The 12,076-nt window shown below is 42.6% G+C and overlaps 1 protein-coding gene across 1 annotated transcript in view; it reads left to right on the forward strand.

The window, feature by feature from the left end:
• The window catches only part of LOC126759557 (neurogenic locus protein delta), a 60,317-nt gene that overhangs the window by 19,520 nt on the left and 28,721 nt on the right, over positions 1–12,076 (forward strand). The window contains exon 3 of the mRNA XM_050474434.1: positions 6,958–7,024. Within this exon, the coding sequence (XP_050330391.1) occupies positions 6,958–7,024 (67 nt within the window). The remainder of the gene's footprint in view (positions 1–6,957; positions 7,025–12,076) is intronic.

Raw genomic sequence — 12,076 nt, forward strand, 5'->3', positions numbered from 1 at the left:
TTTCATTTGAAGTTTTTTTTAATTTTTTAAATTTTTTTAAACTTTTCGGTTTCACTTAAAACCGATTAACGAATCCATATAAATATTTTTATCGCTAGCAATTATTATTCTTCGCTGTTTATAATTTGTACCGCGTCCAAGCACGTGTCCTTGTCGCAAAAAGTACGTTACAAAAACGACAACAAAAAGTCATAAATGAGCTATGCACACAGAAACAAATAAACAAAGGCAAATATATTTATAGCTGGGGTGCAAAAGCATATCTACATATCTGTCGCTAAGCGCCGCCAACTGAGCGCACGATTACATATACACACATATACATATATGTACATACATGCACTCGTTGGACAAGGGGTGGCTGACTGGCTGGCCGTTTGAGTGCGCGGCAACACCTAACCGCTCCGCGCCGCCACCACCACACACTTGGTGCGCCGCGCCGCCACTTCATAGCGCAAAGTAAACATTTCAGTTGCCGCTTTTTACGCCAAACAGCTGTCAGCTATTAAAATGCGCTAAAACCGCGTCGACTTGTGTATACCGAGCAGTGAACCGCCGCGCGTGCGCGCTTGTAAGTGTAGAGCAGCACCCCTTTTCGGTGGTGTTTGTGCGCACTAACTCGCGACGTACTCGCTTTAACCCAACCACCACCACCACTACCAGCATGTTGAACACCCAACGGCCAAATCGTTGCGCTGCCATCACCTTAACCACCACCATTAGCAGCACTAAAACAACAACAAATAATACCAATCGCGCTCACTGCGCTTGCTGTTGTTTATTCCCTTGACGATTGCGCTTGCGCGGTCGCCTTTCCGCTTTGCGCGCGCTCGCTTTCTTGCTGCGTTTGGACTTAGCGGCGCCCCTTCTATACGGCTTGCTAATGTAAATACGCGGCTTGTTGTTATTTTTGCTGTGATCAGCACTTTACTTTTATGCTCTTCGAATTGGATTTTTGCCATTCAAAAGCATAACGCGTATATGTACATACATATGTTTTGCTTGCCCTCATATTCTAATTCATATTGCCGCTCTTCTACCGCCACCCAGCGCGCCTATTTAGTAGCTTCGGTTTTGTTGTTTCTTTTCTGGCGCGTGTTATGGCACATCTTAGCCCCTACAAATTGCCGTTTTTCATTGGAAATATGTTTATCTCTGAGTAAGCGCAAATATTATTAATTTTTGTGTTCGAATTCCATATAAATTTAATGGAGGCACTAATGAATAAATATTATTTTTTTGGTTTTTATTTTATTTTTATTTTTTATTATTATTTTTCATTTTTATAAATACTTTTAGTCTTAATTTTTTGGTTAAATTTCCTACTGGGTCGCTTCCTATACGCGCTCATATCGTACACACTCATTGCATTCACCAAAAACGCAGCGCCTACAAAGACATTTTTAGCGCCTTAGCTATAATTGAATAAAACAGTTACATATTATGCATTTTACATTCTCCCCTCCCGCGCGTTGTCACCGCAATTAGTTTATTGCATCTTCGGCTAGCAGTCAAACAAATAATAATATCGTTCCACGAAGTACTCTGCGTTATATTGCGTGTTGCACACGTATGCTATGCGAGCGCCCCCTCATTTTCGTTGTCACCTATAAAGCACAATGCAGCGTTACTTGCAACAAAGGCAATAACAACAGCGCGCCCCTATTTCGCCTGCGCGGCATATTATTTTCGTAACACGTGCGAGTTTTGAGTACAAATATATACTTACATACATATATTTCTCAATAAATCTTAATTTCCTAAAATAAATTTTCACAATTTTTATATATATTCTAATTAAAACGGCAGCGCTTACTTAAGCGCGGCTTTAATTAATGTATATATTTGTATGTGCCGCTCACTAGGTGTCTTCAAACTTCTAGCGTATAATTTTTAATATTTTTTTTGTTTCATTATGGCATACCTGCATATTCTCTGGCAAGCATTCTACAGACGCGCTGCACTGTCTCTACGAGCCGCCGCGTTTGTATATACGCTTTTGTTACCCCCGTCTTTGCGACGCACTCAAGCTTCACAATAATTCAGCAATTTTTAACGTATTTTTCAACTCCACTTTGGGTTCGCGCAACGGCATTTTTAACACGCACACATGCAACATATAATAGAAGACTCACTGCAGCGCCATAATGTTTAGCCTCTGATGTGGCAATGAAAAGTATTTCTTTCTACCACACTCGCTGGCTTGTGGCGCGTATGTATGTAACATCAATAACAACAACAGTATTTTATTCTCACTTCAACGCTTGCATATGCGCACATGTACTTGCAACAGCAGTTTAGCGCAGTGAACTTTGTCAACATTGTGCGCATACAGCCACACATGCATATATACAACTTGCAACTCCTTGCATAAGGGTGATTTACTTATATGCTACCTTCTTCTACTACCCACTTCTCTACTCACTTACTTGCGCTTACTTTTTACGCATGCCTTCTTCCGTTTGCCACCACCACCAGCACCAGCAGCATTTCCTATTTCACAGTGCCGCATAGTTGCTACACGCCATGTGTAATTACCGCAGCGCGCATGTGCAACGTCACTAGTCATCATCATTATCAGCTTGGCCGTCACTCTCTTTGCGCATATCCACTTTTCTCTGCACTAACTACGGCGCGGCGTACGCTGTGCGATCAGCGTGGTGCCGCGGCCTGCGCGCTAGCTCGGCTGGTTGACTGGTGTCATTAACGTCGGCCATCAGCGCTTGTCAGCGTTCGGCGCGTCATTGTCGTCAACATTGCAAACGTCATCTTTATCATTTTCACAACAACAACGACAAATGCAGTTTTAGCAATTTAGTAGCGGTTAAGGGATAAGCCTCGAAGTAGCCGTGCATTTGCCACACCGCGGCGCAAGGTACTTGCCACATCGCCAACTCCGGTTGCGCGGACGTCAAACCGCTACGACTGTGGCAAATTAATGTGGCACGTGAAATTCCGCGGTCGTGCTGTTTTTGCTGCTTATCTGCGAGCGCTGGCTTTTTGCGTTATCTATAATTGAATTGAAGTTTCTTCGTCTGCCATTATCCGTTTCTTCTTCCACATTGCTTTGCTGCCGCTAATTGCCGTCTCTCGCTGGCTTCCAAGTGCTAGCCTGTGTTCCACATTGTTGCTGACGGTGAATATAAATGTATGTATATACATAGATATATCTTATATACATATTATATATTATATACTATAATTCCTTCGCAACCCATTTTGTTGCACCATCTTTTGTGTTCCTCTTGTGAGTTTCTGGGTCATTGCGGCCCATGCTGCAGCGTGCTGCTTGGCGTCTGCACTAAACCAAATAAGCATTGAAAAAATAATTTACTTAACACTCGTCAATAATAAATGCGCTGTGATGCGTCAACAGCTTAACTCCATGCCACAAATACGCACTTTCTCAGCAGAATTATATCGAATTTAAAATAGCAGAAATTCACTTTGCCCAACGAAAACACATAGACGCATTTACCAACTGAATTGTCAGACGACTGACAGCTACAAAAGGTGAAGCCCCAGCATTGGATCGCCTGCGCGCGCCCCTTCGCAGTCAACGCCTGCCTTTGTGCCACTCATTTTGCAAGATCAGCCGCGTAGCACGCCTACTTTTCACATACTGTCGTCAGCCGCCTAAAAATAGCTATTGTCAAAGACACAACAACAACAACGCGCACGTTGGGGAGTGTAAACTTTGGGGTCCGCGCTGGCGAAGGGTGTTGCTGGCTGCTGAAATTGAACTTTAATCTCAGGCGCGCAACATGCCATCAAATGCATATGTGCTTAGCTACGTATGCATGTCGGTGTATACACACTCTATATTTACTAACTCATTGACTTGTGGCGGTTGTCTGTAAATTTCTATATATGCAGCGCTTCTGTCTGCCCCACGTTGTTGCACGCGACCTAGCGTTTCATTGTTGCATGTCGTCGCGCAACACGCGCGCTGGCAATGATGCAAACGTGTGTATTTTTAGCGCAAACTGTCTACTGCTGCTGTAGCTTCTTCATTTCATTAAAAAGATCCGAAGCGGCGCAGCTACCCCTGAAGATAAATGCAAATAGAAGAAACAAGAAAACAATTTATGGGCGGCGCGACGGCGACAAATGAAACGCGCAGCAGTAGTAATGGAACTTACTGTGCGCTGTCATATATGCACTTTGTGGCTGTGTCAGACTTTTCGGTCGCCACTCAGTAGATCAAACTGCTGATCGCTTACTTGTCTACCGCTCGCAGACTTTTGCGACAATGCGCGCCTTGACGCGTTCAGTGGCAACATCTTTGCAACATAATTCGCCACACCGGCATCGTTATTTCGCCAATGCCTTGTATCACCTACAACAACATGCGCCAGCAGCGCACAGCAACACCTTTGGCGGGTATTTTGAGGTGCGCGCGCGCTTTCTTTTCGCCACCTCATCGCGGCTTTTGTTGCAACATACTTGCCGCTTGCAATTTATTGCGCGCCAAACGGCACTCTGTGTGTCGTCTGATTTGTTCCTGCCGTGCCCATATTTCTTATGATTCGCCTACAGATTTTTGCGCCCAAAATTTATTTTTGCCAAACGCTTTGTTAGCCAATAATATTTTTGCCATTGCAAAATTTATTATTTGCAAATTAGCAAATGCAATAAATGAGTATTGATTTTTGCTTTAAATTATTGCATTTGATTGTGCTGCGCGCACACAGCGCGCCTTTGCAATAGCAACCGACTGTGCTCAACTCATCATGCACTTGCGCGCCGTTGTGTGTTTGCGACTTTTTATGAGCTGCCGATTTTTGATTTGTGACTTGCAATAACTTCCTCTTCAGCGCGCCCAGCTGGTTACCGCGTGGCTTTGCTTGCCTAACACTGACGGTGCATCCATTCACCAACGCTGCGCGCAAGCGCTTTCAAATTGCTTGCACATTGCGCGGCATTTCAATGCCTTTTGCGCTTGAATGCCTGCTGCCCTAACAATTTTTTGCTTTTGAATTCTTCAGTTTAACTTGCCAGCACTTGAGCGTTCCTCCTCCGAAATTCTCCGCAATAAAATACCTCGTCCGCAGTTTAGCGTAACGTTTCCGTCAGCCCACGTATAGTGGAAGAGCGCTAAATAAAAATATAAGCCAGAAATTAACACAAAAAATTACAAAAATTCATTTAACTAGTTTTCAATATTATCTATTATTATTTTCGCTTTGTAAATTAATACGCGCGCATCAAGTTCCTGCGCCTTTATGCAATCTTTAAAATATGCAAATTTCACATTTATCATTTGTGCGTTATCATAGTAGGAAGCGCGCGCCACCCACACACTCCTTTATTATGTTTTTTGAAAATTATATTTTCCGCTGCAGCGCAACCTGTTTTTGCTTTCAAAATCGAAAGCGCAACAATTTACTGCAATCGCCGAATGGCCAAGGCGTTGGCGCATCCTCCTCTGCATATTTCACGCTTGCATTTTCGAGCAGCTTTATCTACATTTATTTTGTATTCAACAGCGAAATGAAGCCATACAACAAACAACTAACTACAATTTTAGTCGCCGCATGTGTGCTGTGTGTTTATTTTTATTCAAATTTTGTTTGTTTGTATGAATTGAGGGCGCTTTGGCAAGTGGCGTGCACGCATGCGCCTAGCAACCAATACAGCTGAGCCTAGTACGTGTTACTAATCAAGGCGCGCGCGCGCGCTCACAGTGCATTTCAAATGCCAGCAACTGTTGCGCTTGCCTCTCGCCTGCGCACACCGTTAGTTATGAATTTTGCTACTTGATTGCATTATTCATAGCAGGTCGACAACAGCAGCAGCAACAACGCGCTTGGCAGCTTTGCATTGGCACAGCTTGCGCCTACCACGCTCGCTCAGCTACGCCGGCCAACTTAGCGTATTTAGTTTTCCATTTATTTATTGTATAATATTTCTTATGGCCACTTTAAGCGCGCTGCATTGCGGCCAACGCGGCGTAGGCGTCGTTTTTTCCATTAGCACTCGGCAGCGCCTTTTCACTTTTAACTCATATACTTACAGCTTAGGTTTTCCGCTGCCACTTTACGTACATATATATTTATTGATAGTCTCGTGTGCTTATCACAATTTATTAATTTGTCGCTAATTTAAATTTTCATTTTTTATTTCTATTTTGTGTGTGCTTTTTCGAGTTTTTTACGACCGCGCTAATGGCGTGTGCTTTACGCTAATATTTCCGCTGCATTGTGACTTTATGCACTTTAAATTTATGGACAATTTTCGCTTTGTCGCCTATCGTCACCATTTTTGATTACCTTGTTCATGCAGATCGCCAATCTTCACCATTTTTAATGATCTTCTTTATGAAGACCGGTATTTCATGCTCCCCAACCAACTGAGTTTTAGTAAATTTCTCTTTTGCCACTATCTGCTTGTCATATTTTGAGCGGAAATCGTCTTTTGTTGAAAGTACTCGTTCGTGCAAACAGCGTGCGGCACGATCACTTTATATCTTTACTTAGTTTATCATTAAAAGTGATCAACGCTTAAATCTTACATCCGTATTGTTTAACTCCAAGTAAATGTTTTCAAAAACAAGTCTACAAAGTTTTCTTTTTAAACTTGTAGTGATCTTCACTGATCGTGTTAAGCATTCGCGCTCACTACTGATCACTGTTCTTCATATATTTCTTGCTGACAATATTTTTTTGGGCATCAATCAATATTTATAAAGAAATATCAAAATGTTTAACTCCAGTAATATGTTAAAGATCAGTGCTTCGCGATCACTGTAGATCAACATTTTTTTTTTATAATTTATTAAAGTAACCGTTATACCTTCTTTAAGCATATTAAGATATTTTACATATTTTATAAAGCGATCTTTAGCGATCGCGCGCACACATTATGATAAATTGCAACATAGTACACTCCATATAAGTATTTTCAATATGTTGTTCTCCTTGTTTTCAATAATATTTTTCTTTTATTTCCTTACAGGGCACGTTCACACTGATCGTCGAGGCATTGCATGACACAAATAACAGCGCCAATACGCGCTCAAGCAGTAAGTTGCTATAAAAAATATTATTTCATATTCATTTCTAGTGTCTTTGAGCCTCTAATATTACCTAACCTACCCACATGTTCTCAACCGATCACGCCGTTCTTGGTAGCATAGTTTTTTGTTCGTCTAATTCCCTTAGCCACCGTTTCTAATACTAAACGCATTTGCTACCCTTAAATATGCCAATCAATTTACTTCACTTCCTTATTACTCCGATTACAGACAAACCCATATATTTACTACTTCCTTCAACGCGCACGCGCAGCACTTGCGATCATTTGCGCAACCCCAAAGCTGCTGCCTGCCCTTAAGTTCTTCGAAGACTTTTTCATTTCCATATACATATTGATATCCTGTTAATGCCATCCTTTTATATGCGCGCATCCTGTCAAACGAAAAAGGCAAAAATTATTATTGCGATCACTCGTACGAGGATCGACGCATTTCGCCTGTTTGCTGACATTTTCATGCTTCTGCCGCTTCGACGCGCCGCACCGCACCAACTTTGCTTTGTCATTTGATATGCGTTCTGGCAGCGAGGTTATTTTTAATTTTTTGTTGTTGCTTTTTTGTGCTTCTAAAACCTAAGCGCCTGACACTTGCGCATCATCCTGCCACAAACTACCCCTTTGACTGCTGTACACTGCTGAACAGCCCCATTTTGGGTTGTCTTGCGACTAACATTCTTACCACATTCTGTGCCGTGTTGTTGCTGTTGCAGATTTCCGGCATATTGAGTGGTTTTAAATATCAGTCTTTGTCCCTGGTTTTTTGCACATCGCTGCGCGCATGTATATGTTGCCACTTAAAACAATATTCGTTGCTATAGCCTGGCTTATCCACCGCTTGCAGCTCCCGCATACTGTTGTTGAGGACGCCAGCGCGTACGGTTTGTGGTTGTTGTTGTTGCTATTCACAAAAACCTTGAAATGCGTTGCACTTCATTTCATGCTTCTGCAGTTTTTAATGCTTTCATTTGCGGCTGCCACAGAACGGAAGTGTGCACGCCGCTCACTACCCGCGCTACCGCCTGGGCAACGCGCTTGTTGCCCTGCCATGTTTGTGTCTGCCGCAATTTAACGTCGCTTCGTTATTTCACGACTAATTCTCCATTTAGTTGGTATTAATTTAATTTTAGCCACAATTAATTTAACCAACATCCAATACGCCATCTACGCTGGCGCGCCTGCATCTTTCGACAGTCAGCCAACAGCAACAACCCGCGCTCGTACTGCCATCTGCCTGCCTTCTGTGTGGACAGTGAGTTGGACGGACGAGCGCGTCTGCAAATGCAGCAATTACTTTGACGTGTAGCAGCACTCGCCGTTGTTGCCACAGCGCCGCTATTGCTGGCTGCCACTCGTTAAATGTTGCAAATATTTTAATCCAGTCGGCAGCAGCAATGTATGCGACCGCGATTTGTGTTGTTGCTGTAGCGCGCTTGTTCGCCTATTTACAGTGCGCCATTAAAAAGCGCCGCCGAATCACGACTTTTGTGCGCGCTGACTGGCTAACTGGTTGCATGATGTCTGCATGTCTGTCTGTCTGTCGTCCACACTGCCTGCTGTTGGTAGATTTCATTGTCTACTCTTTGCCAACACCACGCAACATTTCAATGTTGCACGCGCTGCTGTGCTGCTGCGGTGGCTCGTCGTTCCTGCTGCTTGGTAGTTGGCATGTGGAATCGCAGAAATAACTCGCGCGCTATCAAATTTTTAAATTGTTTTTATTTTCACTTTTTTATTTAGTGGATTTTATTTATTGTCTCGCTGGCAGTCGCCTAGTAACAAGCGCTTAACAGTGTCGCTGGGCTGCCTAGTTGCATGCTTGCGCCTTACAACTCATCCGCGTTCTTTACTATTTCACAAAATCGAAGTCAGCGTTCATGTTGGGCCTCGTGTAATCCATCTCGTGTGTGCATACTAGTGTATATGTATGTGCGCTCCCTTTTATAAGCACGAATGCTGCGCTTTACTTCGCTTTTAATTTAATGCCAGCCAGCCAGCAAACCAAAGTACCTGCTGTTGCATGCCGCATGTTTCTGTCTGCCGCACAAGCAACACTCCGGCTGACTCAAACATTGCTCGCCCTTTTTGTTAATTTTATTTCCCCGTTTTCGCTTGCACGCCACCCAACGCCCGCCTGCCGCCTCCTTTCGCGCTGTCAACCGCACGCCAAGCGCGCATTTATCGCCTGCTAACTGCAACATCAAAGTTTTGCTTCTTTTTGCTCGCGCATTTCGGTTGTTGCATGCCAATAATGTCGCATCTGTTTGTTGCCTGCCTGCGTTTTTTGTTTGCTGGCTACAGACGCATCTTCGATTTCCGTTGCTGTTAACTTTTTGCTGGTTCATCGTCGCTTTGTTGCAATTTAAATTCCTTTTGATTATTCAAAGCGATAAAATTGTTTTGTCCTGCGACAAAAAAGCCAGCATACACACGTGTGCGTGTGTGTATGAGGGAGTACAAGCAGCGGCGTGGCATGTTGCACATCAATCGCGCACTTTGCAGGCTTTAGCATGCGCTGCGCAGCGCTTTTTGCTGGATTTTTTGGCATATGTCAACATGCCGCGACCACACAGTGCTTGTGGCAAGTAGGCGCAAACGTGTATGCTGCTTTTTTCTACACATTTTTGTATTTTTTCGAAACGCTTTGACTTTTTTGTAACAATATGCTCTTTTTTCTACATTTTTAACCATAAATTCCTTTCTTCTCAAGAGTCTATATGAAATTTTTCAATGCCTCGACCTACAAAACCCACAATATTGTAAAATTCATTTGATTTTAATGTTCTTTCGTTGCTTCTCACTTGCCTAGCTCGTCTCAGGTTGCTTCATTTTTTATTTTCCAGTTCCAATGTCACTTGTTAATCGTCGTTGGCAGCGCATATTACAGCGCAGCAGTGACCTGCAGCATTTTTTGTACACATTTACCATTTCTAACAACGAACTTCTCACATTTCCAATGGCAATCGGTGCCAGTCAACAGCTGCTCTACCTGCCAGCGGCGCTTTTCTCTTCATTTTTTATTGTTCTCTGCCTTTTGTAATGCTTTAATGCCTATTGAATGCTTGCTTGCTTGTATGTTAATATGTTGCCAGTGTGGCATACTATTCGTAGCAATTTTCCCAGGCCTCCTCGATGCGATTGATTTATGTTTCCTACTTCTGCCTAGAAAATACTCAAACTGCCAATAATACTTTCTTTTTCTTCAGCCTTTTCTTCATTATTCGGCCACTTCATTGTCTAACCAAACATTTATCGAACGTTTTCGTTTGCTCAGCAGACACTCCGCGGCCTATAGCTGCTATTGGTGTTTCCTTAATTAAAAATTTCCTTACACGCCATACACTCTTGCCTAAAAATAGGTAAAAATAGGGCTTTGTGGAATTTTAATTATACTTTTTCATGCGCATCAAACACAAAAAGGTCGAAAAAATCTCATACGTCGCTTCTTCCCACCCTTGCTGCCTTTGTTGCACACTTTTTTCCATAGAAAATCGAAATAACTCCTACATCATCCTAATGATTTAACATTGCCACACGATTTTTCATTTTCCATTTCAATGCAGTCGCCGCGCCGCCGTTAACCTGCAATCTCGGCTTAGCTGCCGGCCTACCTGCTTGCCTACATGCCAATAGCGCGCAACGCCTCCTCTACGCTTTTGTGGTTTTTGTTGTCGTTCGGCCGCTGTTGCATGCGCTGGCATTTCACTTTTTGTCTGTGCATTGCGTGCGTGTCCTGCTGTGCGCATCCTGTTGCGATTTCTACTTCTCCTTTCAAATAACTGGCTGCGCGCACTTGCAGTGCCACCTTCGCCGCCAACAAAAACTTGCTTGCTTGTGTGAATCCCTGTGTGTGCGTTGCACGTTGCTTCGTTTGATGTTGCATGTCGTTTGTAGATTTTTATCGCGATTCGTAATATTATTGCATTTTTTGCAGCAACTCTCAGTCTTTCAACTCCTTTGAATTTAACGCGCTTTAATTTTATGCCATATGACTCGACGCTGCTGCAACTCTTGTCAAGGATTAATTTCATTAAATTTAAATTGTTGTTGTGTTGTTGCGTGTATTTCGCTTTGGCTTTTTTGTTTAATATTGTTTCTGGTTACTTTTTTCTTGCCGTCCTTACTTTACGCCTGTCCAACGCTATCTGTCCAGCTGTCGCACACCGGCTAAGCGTCCAACTAACCAGTTGTTGCTTGCAACAACTTTTAAATTCAGCATAAATTACGCAAAAAATGCCATGTTTTTTGTGCGCGCCGCATGGCGTATTGCTTACAGCACTCGTCGAGTGCATAAGGTGCTTCGGTGCGATACACACGCTGGCGCTTCAACTCTTACTCATGTAGATTATAGCATCAGCATTAAATAATTTTGTATTCTTAAGATAACCATCGTCTTTCGACTAATGGAATTTGTATTTATTCTCTGACTCAAGATCCCATATAATATCTTATGCCTGAAATCAGCCAGTTAGTTAAGCAATCTGGAATCTCATCGTAAATTGTTTCATGTTTCGCTAACTTTTCTGCTGAACTTGGTTTGTTCACTTATCACTTTATTTTCTATGATTTTCAGTTAATATTAACTTCCAGTTTTTAACCTTACCACGCAACTTTCTTTGCGCTAAGCTGTTTTGTAATATTCGCCACTTGTTTTGCATAGAGGTCATGCTAACTGCATTCTTCATAATTTTAATTTACGCTTTAATCTTTCTTTTACATTTTTCTTTAGAATTCTTTCGCTGCGCATTATCTTTTTGTGTGTCGTGTTTACTGCTGCTTCTTAACATTTTAACCTCTTCTTGCTGGAAACGCTTCTACACCTACCAATTAATCTCTGCCAATGCCACAGCCAAGTTGTTGGTGCTTTTAAGCGCTGCTGCAAGTGCTTGTTGCAAGTTGTTAAATGCTTATCTTTTAATTTTAACGTGATGCTTTGCTTGGCTGACTCGCCGCCCGACAGCATATCGAAAATATTTTCTGATCTCTCTGTTTTTATTTTTTTTTTGCGTTTTTGTTTCGCCTCTTGCTTCGCGCGTCGTTTGTG

The sequence above is a fragment of the Bactrocera neohumeralis genome, chromosome 2 (genome assembly GCF_024586455.1).
Source record: "Bactrocera neohumeralis isolate Rockhampton chromosome 2, APGP_CSIRO_Bneo_wtdbg2-racon-allhic-juicebox.fasta_v2, whole genome shotgun sequence".
In the NCBI taxonomy this organism is placed as follows: Eukaryota; Metazoa; Arthropoda; class Insecta; order Diptera; family Tephritidae; genus Bactrocera; species Bactrocera neohumeralis.